We start from the raw sequence: 17,314 nt of genomic DNA, 5'->3' as shown, positions 1-17,314 counted from the left end.
CAGGGACTCAAACCTCAGTAAGATGCTTTCCCTTCTAGCAGTCTACCCCAACTTTACCATCTGAAACTATGCTCTCAAAGTGCCTAATGCTGCTTTACATGTAATAATGATCCAATAAATCTGTTTGAATTTCAGCTTTGCTAAACTCAAACTTTTAATCCAAGAGAGCAGGCCTAAACCTTAAGTGTGCTAAGTTTTTAATAATACAAACAAGCTTTGAAAAGAAAAACAGAAATTAAGTGCTGAGTTCTGGTGATTTTATTTAGAAAAACATAGGACACCCCCCCCCCCCGAAGCCACAAAATCTTAATTTTTCTCTTTTAAATGTCACACTAGTTAGATATAAGGTCGTCCCGAATAATAAATGTATTTACACATTGAACATAAAATAAATATAAAATTGAGAACAAATTAGTTATCCATTGATTCATTTTGCATTCCCACGGTTCATCTTCTGTTTCATTTTCCTTTGCCTTTTATAAATCCTTTTCTTTCTTGCTTTCAAATCTACTTTTGGCTCTGGTTTTACCCACTGTATTTCTATCGGCTTTTCCTCAGCTGGTGTAACAAAAACATCTGCAGTGGGATCGTGGGGAAGAATAGTCTTTGGTTGTTTCTTTCTCAGCTTCTGCACGTCTTTCACTTGCTGTTTCTCTCTGTATTTTGCAGCTGTGATGGATCTTATGACACGCCGATGCTAGAAACAAAAAAATATTAAAGGTGCTTTTGAAATAAAAATAAACATTTTATATATGGCAAGGACATTCACTTATGAACCCTACTTCCCTTCACCCCACGTCATCAAAAAAACAGCAATTTGTAAGACTGTATGCAGCAAAAACCAAATTCAGTTTCACAGTTAACAGAACAGTTATTTGACAGAATTATTTTGGCCCAAGAGTTCTGGGACATCGAGGACCACTGAACAAAAACAGCTTACCATGTTTGGTGACTGGTAGTGAGGATTTTCATACAAAGTTGGTCCTCCAAAACTTCCCTGGAAAATCTTTATGAGATTTAAGACAAAACGGGGTCCTATTTCTACAAGAGCAGCATCTTCTTCTATGATCTTTAATAAAAAGGAAACATTTCATTTTGGTTTGGATATACTACTCCTAAAATGTATACAGGCTATATCCTCATTACAAATGTGCCTAAAATAACTGACAACCAACGAAGTTAAGGTGGAAGTGAAACTTGGCAAGTGCCAAATCATCAATACTTTCTGAAATACGTTACTGGTTACAGGTAGTTGTCATAGGAAAATATAAATGCTTTTTCAGTGTGTATTTAAAATTGAGTCACTTCAATTTGGTCTGTATCTTGCTTCTCACAATGCACGTCTTCTTGAAAAACTGTGGTTAAATGAATATTTAAAACTGCAACCATGCTAACAAAACGTATTAAAGCACCCTATGGGGCACCCTTTCAAAATTTAAATCAACCCCTAAATTGTTTTTATAAATTTAATCCAAATTAGATTAAAAGGTAGATAAAAAGACATTGGCAAAATTTATCTTTGAATGGTTACTGACTGTGGAATTAAGAGGCAACTTCTGAACTACAAATATTACTATAGTTGGTTAAGGTATGCCTGCCCTCAGGGGTTAAGAAGGGGATATGTTTAACTCACATTGCAAAGTAACCAATATAACAACAACATGCAGAAAAGAGCCCAGTTTACTTCATAAGCTGTCTGAAATTTTGCCTTGCTGCTCTCTTCTACCTCTCCACAGATTTCCAGAATCACCTCTCCTCCTGGATGAATCACTGTATGACTCATCTAATAGTTCTCATTGAATGCTTTCTACAGGGGTTATGTTTTTCAAAGTCTTAAACCTCACCTCACCCCTGGTAGATTCTAACCTCTTGGGAGAGAAACTTATATTTTACTCAATATATAGTGGCTTGTTAGAAAATCTATACACCATATTAGCTGACAGCCATGAACCTAAGTTATGAGATAAAGGTTATTTACTGCAAGTCTGTGGGGAAAAGAAAGCGATGTAAAAGAAAAGAAAAGAATTTATCATTTGCATTTTCCATATCTATAAAAACAATATATCCTAATTTATTTCAAAGTATAATTAAAAGTTAATTAAAGCTAACCTGAAAGTTCCGAAACCATATCCTATTATCCAAAATAGTGAACGTAAACACATGGTCCACAAATGGTTGACTTTTGGGATGATACCGTGGTGTACTAAAGATCTAGTGGGAAAAAGGACACATTAGTTCTGTATTCTATGACACACCATGTGTGCTTTAGATAGCTAAGTTAAAAGGAAGACACTCATTTATAATATTTTACTAAAAATAGTTTCTAGTAAAGATATTTACCTGAATTAAAAGTTCTTTTAACAAAGCAAAATGTGGTAATTCATCAAAAGCCTATAAAAATAGAGTGAACATATTACTTGACAACATTAGTTTTGTTTATAATTGTGTTTTTATATTAACTAAATTGAATTATACAACTATATCCACCAAAAACCAACCATGCAAAGTAAGAAAATTAGACCTCATACACTAAATGAGAAACTTACAGGATCAAAAGACAAGAGGGGCCGAGACCCTTTCAAACAGTTTCCAGTCATCTTTAGCTCAGCTAGGGTATGAACTAAAAAAATTATAACAGCAACAAAAATAGTTATAACTTTGGCACGATTATCCCAAAAGATTATTTTCAATTTTCTCACAAAAACTTTTAAATTGAGTCAACTTACTATTTTGAACAAGGAATTTAGCAGATGGTCCATGAGGTGAATTTGAAAGCCTAAAAAATATAAAAGCTTTTTCAACTAATTAAAATTTAGAACATAGTAAAAGCTTACTACCAATTCAGTTTAAAAGACACCATAATGTGCTAATAATATTCACATATTCTCTAATCTTATTTAATAGATTCTCTTACCACATATAGAGATCTTGTTTTTTCTTAGCTTCAAAATAGATACATTTATTGCAGTTTTTTATTTCACAAACCTAAATGGAGCAAAGTATAGAAAAATGAAGTGGATAATAAAAATAAGATTTAAAGCAATTCAATGCAATGAATATTTAGATGCCTCCAAAAATACTTAAGCAGGTTAATAGGCTACAAAGGTCTAAATCAAGGTAAATTTATTCATGGAAACATTTAAAGTTCCTCTTAGGTGTTCTGTCCAAGGTAAACTGTGCTCTGCCCACCTCTTTGGTGGAAGAAGCTACTCTTTCTGGCCTAGCATTTTTACTGGCCTCCCTTGGGGAACCTCTTCTTCTGACCATGGTCCTGTGTACAAACTACAAAGATTTAAAACAAATGCCCCAGGGATAAAGCACATTACAATTAGCCTCACCAACTGTAGAAAAATACAGTACTTCCAGAACCAAAAACATCCTTTATAATGGTTACTTTGATTTTTAACTCTTTAGCTTTTCGATTTTAAGCTCAAGAAATTTGTTTTTTCTTCCTCATCTGTACTACCATTTCTGTGATTTGGTTCTGTAAAATCACTAAGGAGTTGGTGAAAGGCAAGTATACAAAACCTATTTCAAGTTGAATTAAACTTCAACATCTTAAAGATTTACAAAGTCACAACTGAGAAATATACAAAAGCAATAAAAGGAATGAAGTCCTATATTATTGTAGTGTTCATAAACTAATACATATACACTACCTGAGGCTTAAAGAATTCTTCAGTCCAATGCTTTTGTTCCTTACTGATCTTACAATAAACACAACTACACACTAAGTTGTGAGCTTTAGTTGCTGGCAACCCACATCCTGTTTATTTCTCCTATCTTCACTTGAAATTATACTACTTGTTTAGGGCCTGTCTCCCCCATTAGAATGTAAGCTCCATGATGACAGGGGCATTTTTTTAAACACTGTTTCTATAGAATAATGCCATGATAGAGCAGCACTTCAAAAATTTGTGCTAAATGAATAACAGAGGCCTTTCTAGTAGCTAAAGAGAATTATCTTAAAACAATTCTTCTAAGTTTTAAAAGAAAATCTGCTCTGAAAACTCAAGTTTAGTCTTCAACAATACTTTGAAAATTTAACATATTACTAGTTTGTAATATCTTAAGAGCAAATATCACATGCACCGCTTTTAAAACTGGCAAAATACTTTTCAATGAGTTTTTAAAAATATTTAATGGGCTTTTTATTTTATTTACGTTGATAATTTTTATGAGTACCTACTATGAATTTAGCACTGTACTAGACATAATGAGAAAAAAAAAGAATGAGATAATCCTTGTCCTCAAGAAATTTCAGTATGCTTGTTGAGAGAAGACAAATATAAGAATGATCAAGAAATAATATATACTGAAGCACTAAACTTTGTGAAATAGACAATGAGTACTATAAAAATTTAAAAGGCAGATAATTAATTAAAAAATTAAAAAATTTAAAAGGCAGATAATTAAAATTTGCATATCTTATACAAAACAACTTAAAAGTCACTGAATAACTGACTTATTTTTTAAATGAACTATTTCTAGTGTTCCAAATATTGTGTTCCTAAATACAATGTTGCTAGAATATTTTACTTTAATTAATTTCTAAAATTACCTCGTTAATCACAAATAACTTATCTTTACGATCCATTTTAGTATCTATAAAAAGAAAAAAAGGTAAGTAAACAAAAAATTTCGAAGCTACTTCAATCAAATCACACATACTTTCTAGGAAATTAAATATTAAGTATTTTTATAATCTTCAGTTTAAATGAGATTTTATTAATCTTCAAAATGATTAGACCTGAAAACACATGACCTCTTTAAAAATTTTGTTCTTTTGAAATGTAAAAATGAGTGATTAAACATAGTCCTCAAGAATTATAAAGCTCTAAGCAGTGTCTCTTACTTGTGTACAGACATACCTCAGAGATGCTGCCGGTTCAGTTCCAGACTACCATAACAAAGCGAATATCGCAACAAAGCGAGTCACACAAATTTTTTTGGTTTCCCAGTGCATATAAATGTTACGTTTATACTATACTGTAGTCTGTTAAGTGTACAGTAGCATTATGTCTAAAAAAACAACGTACCTACCTTAATTTAAAAATATTTTAGTGCTAAAAAATGCTAACAATGAAAGAGTTTGAAATATTGCAAGAATTACCAAAATGTGACACAGACACAAAGGGAGCAAATAAATGCCACTGAAAACATGGCACCAAGAAACTCGTTTGACACAGGGTCGCCACAAACATTCAAATGGGGGAAAATGCAATAAAGCGAAGCGCAATAAAAAGAGGTATGCCTGAATTCTATGAATCCCTTTCAAAAGTGGGAAAATTCTCACAAACCACATTTAGAGCTCATAAATTAAAATTCTCTCATTATTTTCAGAGACCTGAAGATGTAACAGCAGACCTCAGTTTGAGAAACACTGGTCTAAAGAACTAAGTTATTACCTAGAATTAAAACCAAAAGCACCTCCCAACACAGGCACAAAAACACCTGCATGAGGGCGCTGTCACAGTTATAAACCCCAAACTAGATGTTCTTCACTTGCCTGTAAGATACCCCATTACTAAAAAGAAAAGCTTGGCACTTAGGAGTAGACTGAGTCCCAACTTGAAGGTGCTTGAAATCCTACTCCTGGCCCATTAAGTTTTTTAATAAAAAGCTTTTTTAAATGCAGAAAGCAATACATGGCAGTCCCGAATCATTTAGAAGGACAAACCAGCTCATGACCTCTGAGAACATTACATTGAAGGCATTCCTGGACCTTTAAGAAATGTTTTGCTAGTTGGGATATCTGTTTAAGAAAGTGAAGAGAATGCTTAATGAATTTTGCAAAGAATTTCTAACAAAATATTAATTGGAAAAATCTTGGCACTGAACAGATACACTTCTGAGAAGTCATGGTTCTTTACCTGACATGCTGAACGAACAAAGTGTGACTCGAAGTGAAAACATATAAACAGGCAAGTTTACAAAATACAAAATTTTAAAGTATATGATATAAAGGTACCTGCTTTAGAATGAGGCATCAACATTCTCAAGTCTTGCATTAAATGTCTTGTTCTGAAATTTATTCCTCTAGAAGAAAAGATGAGAATCCGTTCCTTATTTTTCCACTTGCCCTAAAGAAAAAAAAGTGAGATGAATTTTAACATTTCATAGTGAATCTATCTTGTTTGTTTGTTTACAGATAAAGCTTCCAAGTAGCAAGCCAAACAATCCTGACCTTAACCTTTAATTCAATATCTCTGTAGCACTCACTGACCCCAGCTGCTACCCAGAAATCTCCTTGGCTTCCCTTCTTTTTGTTTTTTTTCTTCAATCTCTCCAATTCCTCCTCCTGACTCTAAAGATTCTTTCTTAGCCCTCTTTTTTATTTCTGATCTCTCCAGGACAGAGTTCTCATAATCATTCTCACAGCTTTGATTGTCAACTAACTCTACAGAAAAGTAAGGAACTCTTTCTAGCCCTAATAATCCAAGTATCTGGCTTACCTCAAATTCAACTCTAGAATACCAACCCTTAAAATCCGGTAAATTTCCTTGCTATTTATTTTTCTGATGATGTCACCATCATTTCAGTCCCCCATGCTTTGACTCTTCTGTTTGCCCTTGTTCTCTCATATCATAAGCACTAGTAAATTCTATCAATTTCTCTTTGCAGCAACTTAGTCCTCTCCTAGTGATACTGCCTTTAAGCTTCAGATTTTTAATCTCGTTATCAATTGCAAATCTTCTAAATGCTGGTCTTTCCAGCCAGAAGCTCCTCCAACAAACAAGGCAGACTACCACCTGCATGCTCCAATCACATCTTTACCTTCTAGGGTTTTCTAAACAAAGTCCAAAATGACACAGCTTTAACACTGGATTCTAAAATACATCTATATTTCTACCTCACTATTGCCCGAAATAAACCCTACACTTTAGCCAATTTGGCTGTACTTTTTAAACTGTCAGCATTTCGTCCACTTCAACACCTTTGATTAGTTTTTTTGTCTCTCTCACTCTCTCCCTCTTATATTGTTCCTTCTCATTTTTGAATATCAGAATTTTGCCCTTACCTTGGGATCCAGCTCAAAGGCTAAATCCTTCATGATCCCTTACCTGGTTAACCTAAAGTAATCTTTATCTCTTGCACTTCAGTAATATTTTTTATATTGTGACTCAGATCATAGCTACTATCATATTTCTTTCTAGCTCTTAAAGGGAAGAGTGAGAACACTAACATTTACAGAAAATCTACAAGAAGTCCAGCTTATTTTTCACAAAAAGTAAATCATATTTTCTTGCTCTTAATTTGCAGGTGAGCAAAGAGTTCAAAACGTCCCTGATAATTAATATCAGGGCTAGAATTCAAGCTCATCTTTCATTACTAAAAGCTAACTCACCACAAAGGGTCATTTATCTATCACTCACTACGTGGTAGACAGAGGTCTATGCTAAGTTTGGGAGCGGGGGGAGACAGAAATTAAGAAATCAAACACAATTCTTGTCTCCACAGTATCTGATCTAGCTTACAGAGCTCTCAGTTGAATGAAAGTTAAGCCCAACAACTTGTGTTCACCTCCTTTTGAATAAAAACCATCAACTCATATGAGTTCTTAGTTTTCTTCTAAACTCCAACATGTTAGGAGGAAGTGGTCATGTTCTAGTTTTGCAATCCCAAAGCAGGGGAAACCTAACTTCTTACGTGCCTGGCACGTTAAAACTTTGTCGAATATACGTAAAGGTCATACTATCTACTCCAGTTTTCGTTACCCCTTGAGAGTTAAAGATCAAACAAGTCAAAATCATAGTCCCAAAGGAGAGCAACTTTTAAACGACCGCATCACAAGCTTCAGGATCCCTAACTGACCGCAGCTCATTACGGCAGAATGTAGAATTCTGGAAGGGATTCACTGGAATTCATCACTGGAAGGGATATACTCGAGAGCGAGAAACAACTTTAGGGAAAAAGTACTATCCTCCAACGACAACAAAAAATGGAGTAACTGGAAGACCAAACACTGTAACTGAGCCCCCGTTAAGTCGCTTCCTGTGAGCCGGGTAAGAGCTCAGAAGTCCGCCCTGTTGCTCAGCCCGCAGCCTCCAAGACTGCGGCCACGTGCACAAGGGTTAAATGTAAACGCGGTAGCGGACCCCGCCGGGAGACATGGGACCGAGCTCCCGAAACACCCCTGCAACTCGGAAGAGCCATCATGTGGTAAGTAGCCCCAACGAAGGCGCGTGAAGCCACGGCCGCAGAGCCTCCTCTACCTTGCAAACCGGGCCTGGGATACGATCTCTCTCTTCCTCCTCCGCCTCCTCTGCTACGTCGCTCGGCTTAGCAGGCGGCTTAGCATCTTTTTCGTTTCTTTTTAGCTTTTTCGCCTGAAACGCCGGGCCTCCACGCCGTTTCCTCTTCGTCACCGCCATCTTACCCCCCGCCTTCACTCTGGGCCTTCCTTCCGGCTCGGCCGCTCGCTCCGCTTTCCCATCTCTATGGTCCCGGGGCTCGGCTCGGCAGTCCTCCTCCTGCTCTATGGTGCCTCTTTCCCGTCTCTGTGGTACGGCTCGCTCGGCTCTCTAGGCCTCGTCTATCTCTGTGGTGACGGTGGCCGAGCTGGCCGGCCCATCTGAAAAGAGTGGCGGGAGTTGCGCCACTTCTTCCCCAGTTTTCCGGGAGCTGCGTCCTGGCCCGGCGCAAAGGTAACGTTTGGGTGCTCGGGATCCCGAGACTAGTAAGCGGGTGCCGTGGGCTGGTGAGCCGCGCTGTGTAGGACTCTTCGAGAACCTTCCGAGGACTCAAGCCCGCCCCTCTATCGCCTGTTCTGTTAGGAGTAAGGTTGGAGGCGCGGACCCCTCAAAACCGACCCGGGGGATACGTAGCCCCAGTTTGGTTGAAGCTGGCCCCGAATGACCGTGTTAGTTGGCCTATTTTTATCCTTCGTGACTTTTCGTGTGTTACTGTCTCCTTAGTAAAGACGACGAAACCGTAGCTTACAGACAGTAATTTCCCCCCAAGTTAGAGACAGTTAAGTGGCAGAGGTGGGGTTCAATCCCTGCTCCGCCGAGTTCAACGTCTAGGCCTCTTGCACTCGGCTCAGCGCCGGTTGAAATCAGGGGTCTCGTCAGCACTGACACGGAGTTTTATCTGTCGCATCTCGTCAGGTGTTTCGTGACCCCGCGGGAGCGGGTGTTGGCACCTGGAGCATCCCTCGGGGCCGAATGCGCCGTGGACCATGCCCCTCCTAACCCAGCAGATCCCAGATGAGAATGACTACAGCTTAGTGGCCAGCCTTGACAACGTCAGGAATCTCTCCACTATCTTGAAGGCCATTCATTTCCGAGAACATGCCACGTGTTTCGCTACTAAAAATGGAATCAAGGTTACAGTGGAAAACGCAAAGTGTGTGCAAGCAAATGCTTTTATTCAGGTGTGGAAGTAGGCACTTTTAAGCCTGTGACATATGATATTCCTCACCCAGCTCAATGAATTCCAAGGGTCTTAATAGACATCATTTAAGTTAGAGAACAGAATATCATTATTTGAATTATTTTTCTCTTCTGGTAACAAATTCTTTCCCCATCGTGTTTTACAGAGATAATGGTTAATAATAATAATGTCTAAAATATATTAAGCTAAACTATAGGCGAGCACTTTTCTGAGTGTTTTATATGTTGCCAACAGTCCTGCAGCTGGCAAGTGGCATAGTTGGGATGAGAACCCAGAACGCTTGTTTCCATAGTATGTGCTCTTTTGCACTACCTTCCTATTATTAATTTTTTTCCTTGTATTGGTTATAATCTATTTGTTCTTACAAAGTAATATTTGTATGGTTCAGATAGGATTTCAGATTTAATTCAGCATTTTTTTTAGAACACCTCAGTGCACAGTGTGACCTCAGGTACAGAGGGATAAATAAGACATGGTTCCTGTCCTCAGAAGAAATTGAAAACCGGTATGACTCATGCAGTGTCTGTTTGGCTGTTTTCCAAATGACCTTCGCCAAAATGATGGGCACAAAACGGAGACAAGGGAGGGTCATGTGGAGGATAGTTTAGCTCCAAGAAGCTAGATGAAGGACCTTTCATAAAGTTTCGCACGGGACTGAAATCAGTTACACCTTCAACTGTTGAGTAGCAGTATTCTAATGGATCACAATTGAAAAAGTTTAAGATGTTCTGATTGATAATCAGAAATTATTTTCATGGGGTTAGCACAATATTCTAATCTTAAAAACATATAAAGTGAAATCTAGAACCTTATCTGTGAGTTTTCATTCTTTAATATATGTACATTTTCACATTTACTTTTTTTCATAGGCTGGAATATTTCAAGAGTTTCGAGTTCAAGAAGAGTCTGTTACTTTTCGAATTAATTTAACCGTCCTTTTAGACTGTTTATCTATTTTTGGATCAAACCCTATGCCAGGTGAACTATTTTGTTATCATTATAACAACATAAAAGCATTATACAGAATGGTCAGAAAAATACAGGCAAAGTTATTAGAATATAAGTAATATAAACATTTGTTTAGAAAATTAATTGCCAATTCATTTTTCATTTGCCACAATCATGGATTCTGATTTTTCACAGTGTTAATAGAAAGTGTGCTTACAGTTCTTTTCATATTTGCAAAAGTATTTACATTCATCTTTTTTTAGATTTATGAAGCTTTTAGGATTTTAAATTTGAACTAATCAAAAGAAGACTTTGAACATGTCTTAAATATCTTTAACATTGAGAAATATGTTTTAATTGCTTCTTTTTTCTAACTTGACTGGAATTACAGTTAGTGGCAGAAAAAATAGATACCAATTGTCCTGACTCCCAGTTTACTGTGTTCAAAATTTGTTTGCTTTTTTTCTTTAATCCTTGTTTATAAATTATGTTTATTTTCTTAAATGCTTTCCTTTAAAATATATATTTTTAGGAATAGTGAATTTGGTTGCTCTAGATATAAAACAACAAGGAATCCCTAGAAGAATGATTTTTTATTTCATAGGAAAGGAATCTGGATATTTGCTAGGGAAAATTCAGTTATGGTCTTCTAGAAAATATATTTTAATTTTGTAATGACAATTCAATTATTATTGGAATTGGTTAAAATTATATTTTCTAATGCAGTGTTCCCCAGCTGGTTTTCCATAAAAGCATCTGCCTTCCCCCATTCCTCACTGTGGTTCTCCACTTAGTAAGGAAAAGGAACTAGTGTCCTGTCATATTCCTCCTCCTCTCTAGTGGTTTGCACAGGTAAAATCCTAACCACCAGTAACCATCCTTTTTCTCCTAATTAGACCTTAAAATTTGAGGAAATGTAAAGACTCTCTTCCAATAGAAAAGGTTGGAAGGGTCCTTATCACAGTGAATACACTGATGTTATAGTAAGACAATATCAAAGCAATCCATCGTTGCACAAATTGAACCTTCACGAATAGCATAGCCTATTCCACAACAGTTATTACATGCAGTATTGGACCATATAGATTCTCCATCCTGAAGTTGTATATATATAATCAACTAACTATTTCTGAGGTGTTTTTTGGCAACCTGGAAAACGATTTCAAAGAGTTACATTACATTTTGTTCCCAACTTTTTACAGTTATTTTTGGAATTGTCTACAGACAGCTGTAGACATCAGGGAAGATGTAATCCCTTCTTATAAGGATATACATACATATATGCTAGAAATGGACAGGATAAAATATTCTTGAGGAGTTTTAGGCATCATGTGAGGAGAAGCTGAAGCCAGAGCTATAAAGCTGAGCCCCGAGTATGATCTGCTTCCATTGCAGGGACTTTAACTGCACTTAGGATGTGTTACCAAGGTTACGGTTACCCTTTGATGCTATTTCTGGAAGAAGGAGGAGTGGTGACAGTCTGTAAAATCAATACTCAGGAGCCCGAGGAGACTCTGGATTTCGATTTCTGCAGCACCAATGTCATTAATAAAATTATTCTGCAGTCAGAGGGACTCCGTGAAGCATTTTCCGAATTGGATATGACAAGTGAGGTCCTACAGATCACCATGTCTCCAGATAAACCTTATTTCAGGTACTTGAAAGCAGTACAGTTATAGTTAAGTAGTTTACTCCATCTCCCTACTTACACATTTGCTTAGGATGCAGAATTTTTATTATCCAGGTTACTAGAATTTTCAGAACTTTAGAGAGCTTTTACTCTTACTTCATACTTTTTTAGGTCAGGACACTAGGAAGACCCAGGAAGATTAACTCACTATTTAAAGCTTCATAGGTAGTGTTGGTTTCTAGAAGAGTAGCCCAGCCTCCTAGTTCATAACCTAGTGGTCTTTTCATTCTTGTACTACTTACTGTTGTAGATAGGTTGCATCGTGAGGAAAATTGGGCTTAAACTTTTGGAAAAGGTGTTTGTAGTATACGGTATCTCATTTTCTTTCCTTTCAAGTTAGTACAGGATGCAAAAGGAAATAGGTGTTTTCTATACATGGTTCATTCACTAAGTATCTATTGATCACCTACTGTGTGCATATTTGCCTTATTAAGCACTACAGGAATGAACAGCTTCAAATCAAGGTGACAAGGATATATGTGAAACAGCTCAGAGGGAACAAAATTACATTCCATTAAGTTCCAAAATAATATACATAAATACTTAGGGAACCAGCACTTAGGCAGGAATGGTCAAGGTGAGCTTCCTAAGAGAGGGCAATTTTCATCAGGAATACAGTGTCAAAAACTATCAAGCTGCTTCTCATGTTTTGACCCAACAAATTATGAAATGGCAAAACTCTTTTCATGATGAGAATCAATTTAGAGAGAGAATTTAAATGTCTTCTCTTTTGAAATATTTCAGAATATTGAAGAGTAAAGGAGTTAAATACATATAGTATGAGAGGTGTAATTGTTCTTTTTGTATCTACTTTAGAAGAACTGCAGGCCTTTCTCATAGGTTAGGCAGTTAAAAATTTGGCTCAAGATTGGTTAAAATATTAATCAAAATGGAAATCAGTGGAACCCTACTTAAGCAGTGATATGAATTAAAATTCCAGGCACTTAAACAGAGTATTCCAGAGGCTCCCCATCTAAATGATCTCTCAGCATGAGTAACTAGATGGATCATGGTATCTTTCATCTCCCGTATAGGAAGTTATTTGATGGTGGGGAACTGGAAGTTGAAATATTTTTTTTTGGTTACGTTAAACTTGAGGAGCCTTTGACACTAGGGAGTAGTTGGATGTACAGAGCTAGAGCTCAGGAGATGAGTCTAGACTGGAAATTTAGATCTGGGAGCCATCAGTATGGCTGGGCATGGACAGCATAGCTGAGAGAAAGAGGTGATGTTAGAAGAGAGAAAAGACGGATCCTGGGGAGAGCCAGCACCTAGGTCTTTATCACTGTGCTCATATAGTCTCATCCACATGTTAACCCCAAAGCAAATGATCAGTAACGTTCATGCAGATTAAGTAAACATATAAACATTCATAAATTGTCTACAAACTGCTGATATTACCAAGCAAAGAAAACCATAAAACAGCCTGAAGAACAGTCTGGGATACAGAAAAGCCCTAATTGCTTGGTGGGGCAGTAGAGACAGGGAACAGGACCCGAGGCTTGCAGCTGATGAAGATCAGGGTCTTCTGTCACTCCTCAGCTCTCTCCTGTTACATGGTTCTGATTTCAGGAGGAGGAAAGGACAATATCAGAGTAGAATTCAGGTAGTGAAATTGAGGCAAATCCCTATGGATTCCTTTTGTGACTGGCTTTTTTCAAAGCCATTTATTAGTTGCTAGCTCTCCTGTACTCCCACAGCATCCTACAGGAATCTTTATTATGTAATTGTTATAGTGTCTTGTCAACAGGTGTTTACATACCTGTTTCACTCACCAGAATGAGCTTCTTAAGGAAGTGGTTTCTTATTTGGATCCTAATGTGGCTTATTGTTGGACCAATGAATAAATGAGTTGCTCATTTTCTACTATAGGTTATCTACTTTTGGGAATGCAGGAAGCTCCCACCTTGACTATCCCAAAGATTCTGATTTGATGGAATCATTTCACTGTAATCAGACCCAGGTCAACAGGTCAGTTCTTAATATAGAGGTTGCCATTGGTGATGAACTTGAGGTTAAATACATTTCTATGAAATAAATTTTTTAAAACTTTCAATGTATAGATAAAAGTATAGCATTAAGAAAAATAAACAGGTTGCTGAGTTGGGGATTTTGGATTGCAATAGTGGATGAAATTTTTAAAATGAAGAGAAAATACTAGCAAATTGGAAAAGTATTTGATTTTATTCTTATACTTGCTACTTGGTAGTTCTTGGCTAATTTTTGTCCTTTACTTGGAATTATGAGCACTGCTTTAAGTGTGTCTAAATAACAGCTTTTTATTTATTTTTCTACAGATACAAGATTTCTTTACTGAAACCCTCTACAAAGGCATTAGTCCTATCTTGTAAGGTATCTATTCGAACAGATAACCGAGGATTCCTCTCATTACAGTATATGATTAGAAATGAAGATGGACAAATATGTTTTGTGGAATATTACTGCTGTCCTGATGAAGAAGTTCCTGAATCTTAGTCTTAAGTATGGCAAGCCACTGTGCTATTTATGTGCACATTCATGATTGGTCATGTTCTCATTCTGAGTGCAGCACTCTTCGTGATTTCTTATTGGATTTTCTAAGGGGAAGAAGCATGGAAGAGATAGGAGCTAAGTTCCTGCCCCCTAATAGTTGCTGTATATTTTATAAGTAATGTTTTCATGTAGTCAGATTATCCAGTACTGGACTAGCCTGTGGTTCTGTCTTTTGAACTCATGGGAATCATTATGAGCCAAGATGAGTAAGTTTTATGTTTTATTCTACTTAAGCAGGACATTCCAAGAGTCTAAAAATTTAAAGTTTGATGAAGCCATATCTGAAATGTTCTTTTATTTATTTACTGTTAGAAAAAGCAATGGCATACGGGCATCGCTCCCTAGTTGGAATTCTGGAGAATCTGTCTTAAAGCAGTGGTTCTCAAGAGTGCTGTGCCTAGATCACCTGGAAACTTGTCAGTAACTCTGGGGGTGGGCCAGCAATCTGCAGTTTAAAAAGCTTCCTCCCAGGAGATTCTGATAAGTGCTCAAGTTTGAGAACCACTGTTTTAAAGGATACTTTTTAAAAAATAGTCTTTAATTGCATTGAAGTGACTGCTTTTAACTGTGATTTCTTCACAAATGTTCTGAAGTTTAGGCTTCGTCAAACAAGTCTGAATAATTATATGATTTATTTTTCAAGTGTACATTTTGAAGACATCTGTGAACAGGCTATACAACAGTCTTCAGAGTTACAGATTTTCATCTTGTTCTGAAAACTGTTCAGTGTAGTAAGTACTTATTAGATACCTTCTATTTGCCTATAAGAGTTTCTCAATCAAACCAAGGTGTACAAAACCATGTATTAAGTGATTTTATACTGTCTTAGGTAGTTTTCAATGAAATAATTTTTGTGGTATGCAGGTTAAGAAAATATAACACTAAATTATCTAACTTGTTTTCTATTAGAAAAAGTATGTAACTAAAATGAAGTTTCTGCACCATGCGACAACAGCTCAGTGTCTCTCAGTGGCCAGGCACTTTTGGCCTTCGGAGAGTATTTCAGCAAAGCACTTCAGGGAAAAGCTCCTCCAGAACATTATGTAGGCACTGCTCCCAGGCACGTGTACAATTTGTGCAATTCTGGGTGTCTAGTCCAGGGTGAGTACCTGATAACTAATAAATCTTCCAGGCAATCTCAGGGTGCCCAGCTGGTACAAAAGAAGTTGGAGTTTTGTAAAGTATAGTATATGTCTGAGAAGGAAATGATTAAATCTACTAAATGTCCAAATATTTTTTTGTCTGGATAAACACAAGATCAAAACAAGTCTAAAACATAATTATGAAAATATTTAATCAGCGAACATTTCAAGGACTACAGTTTTCCTTTAAATTTAAAATAGGGCGGTTGTTTTTTTCTTCATTGGCATGTCTAGAACCTAGGATGCAATAATATTTGTTAGGTGAAAGAACCTCCACTTTCAGATTATTAGTCACTATTTAATTCCATTATTTAGGTTTGAATTTATTTTGACCTAATGTATTTTTTTTCAAGTTGAACCTATAAAGAATTTAAAACATGTATCGACTTAATAAGACTTTTTTGCACATTTAAGACTATTATTTTAGCCGCACGTATCTTGAGTTATTTAGAATTCAGAAACTAATGAATTTAATTCTTTCTAAATCACCCTGACATCAAGGTGTGACTTAATAAAGAATTTTTTTATGCGTGCTCTATTTGTCTAGTTTAACTTTGTTCAAGTTCCTATGAAAGACCACTAGGGGGAGCAGTTCCTCAGGCAGAGCAGGATGCTTTGGTGTCTACAAATTCAGTTCATGTGTCACGTATAGAAGACTATGATCTTATTTTTAAGATTATCTTTGCCTTTTTGAAGTTTATCTCATATTCTTTCCAGTAAAACTGTGCTTACCAGGAATAGGTAGGTAATATTTTTTCCGTTTTTTAATTCGTTTATTCCCTACTTGATGATGATGTGTTTCCACCTAGAATGAATGATTCAAAACAATAAAAATAAAATGATTTGTTAAATTCTATTGTTCTAATAAAAATAAGTCTTGTAACATAATCATTTTTACAAGAAGCCACAGGATTTCTGTGGTGCTATCGAGTAGTCCTGCTAAGAATTAGTTACAGTTGCTGAAAGGGCAGCATTTGGCATTCCCTATAGCTTAGGGTGAGGGGTTTTCAGAACAGTGTAGACTCCCTGCTCCCCTTCCTGTCTTCTTCCTGGCCCTTGTCCCCACGTGAAACAAAAGCTGCTGGGTCCTGAGAAATGAGGGAGATTGTATTTTCTCTTTTCCCAAGTATGTATTAGTAGTGTTTATACATGTGTCAGGTTACGTGCGCCCCTGTGGCAGGCAGCTGGCAGCTCTACCATGGATTTCTCACTCCAGCAGTGGACAGCTCGTGCTCTAATCAGAAACACCACAGGCGGCTGTTACAGGTGTTTCTGGCATCCATATCTTAGTCACGGCCAGAAGTTTTGGTAATTAGCAGAGTAAATGTTTGAAGTAGGTTTTCTTTTGGAAATTAATAGCTCATTGATCAGTATAATAGCTAATAGTAGTGGCTCTCATTGGCAAAACTAGAGGTATTCAGGATATGTGAACTAAATTATTTCAGAGTAGTTCCCCATCCTTGCATGGAAAGGATACAAGAATCTAGTGAGGCCTGTAGCCTGTACCCTTAGGCCTGGTGTATAAGGCTTGACCCCCCCTAAATGGTCTTACTTCCTGCCATTTTGTCCAAATATTGCCAGTTGCCTGTTGCTGAATGGATTAGGA

The 17,314-nt window shown here is 36.8% G+C and overlaps 2 protein-coding genes across 3 annotated transcripts; one reads left to right on the top strand and one right to left on the bottom strand.

Annotated features, from left to right (window-relative positions):
- Positions 1 to 235: 235 nt before the first annotated feature.
- BRIX1 (biogenesis of ribosomes BRX1) lies at positions 236 to 8,375 on the bottom strand. The gene is made up of 10 exons (XM_007192226.3): positions 8,217 to 8,375; positions 5,972 to 6,083; positions 4,562 to 4,605; positions 2,915 to 2,985; positions 2,727 to 2,776; positions 2,547 to 2,620; positions 2,341 to 2,391; positions 2,110 to 2,211; positions 941 to 1,069; positions 236 to 697 (listed from the first exon to the last, which is right to left on the bottom strand). Exons 1-10 carry the CDS (start codon positions 8,373 to 8,375, stop codon positions 428 to 430), a joined length of 1,062 nt encoding a protein of 353 aa, XP_007192288.1. The 3' UTR covers positions 236 to 427.
- A 136-nt stretch (positions 8,376 to 8,511) lies between these two features.
- On the top strand, positions 8,512 to 16,242 carry RAD1 (RAD1 checkpoint DNA exonuclease). Of its 2 annotated transcripts, XM_007192223.3 has the most exons (6): positions 8,512 to 8,648; positions 9,111 to 9,376; positions 10,266 to 10,374; positions 11,740 to 11,998; positions 13,907 to 14,005; positions 14,332 to 16,242. In XM_007192223.3, exons 2-6 carry the CDS (start codon positions 9,182 to 9,184, stop codon positions 14,507 to 14,509), a joined length of 840 nt encoding a protein of 279 aa, XP_007192285.1. In that variant the 5' UTR covers positions 8,512 to 8,648; positions 9,111 to 9,181; the 3' UTR covers positions 14,510 to 16,242. The 2 variants fall into 2 exon arrangements, with proteins under 2 accessions (XP_007192285.1, XP_007192287.1); XM_007192225.3 differs by lacking the exon at positions 13,907 to 14,005.
- Positions 16,243 to 17,314: the final 1,072 nt, after the last annotated feature.

This window comes from Balaenoptera acutorostrata, chromosome 2, assembly GCF_949987535.1.
Source record: "Balaenoptera acutorostrata chromosome 2, mBalAcu1.1, whole genome shotgun sequence".
NCBI lineage: Eukaryota > Metazoa > Chordata > Mammalia > Artiodactyla > Balaenopteridae > Balaenoptera > Balaenoptera acutorostrata.
The sequence above is the reverse complement of the archived record's forward strand: the minus strand, read 5'-3'. Positions and strand labels throughout refer to the sequence as shown.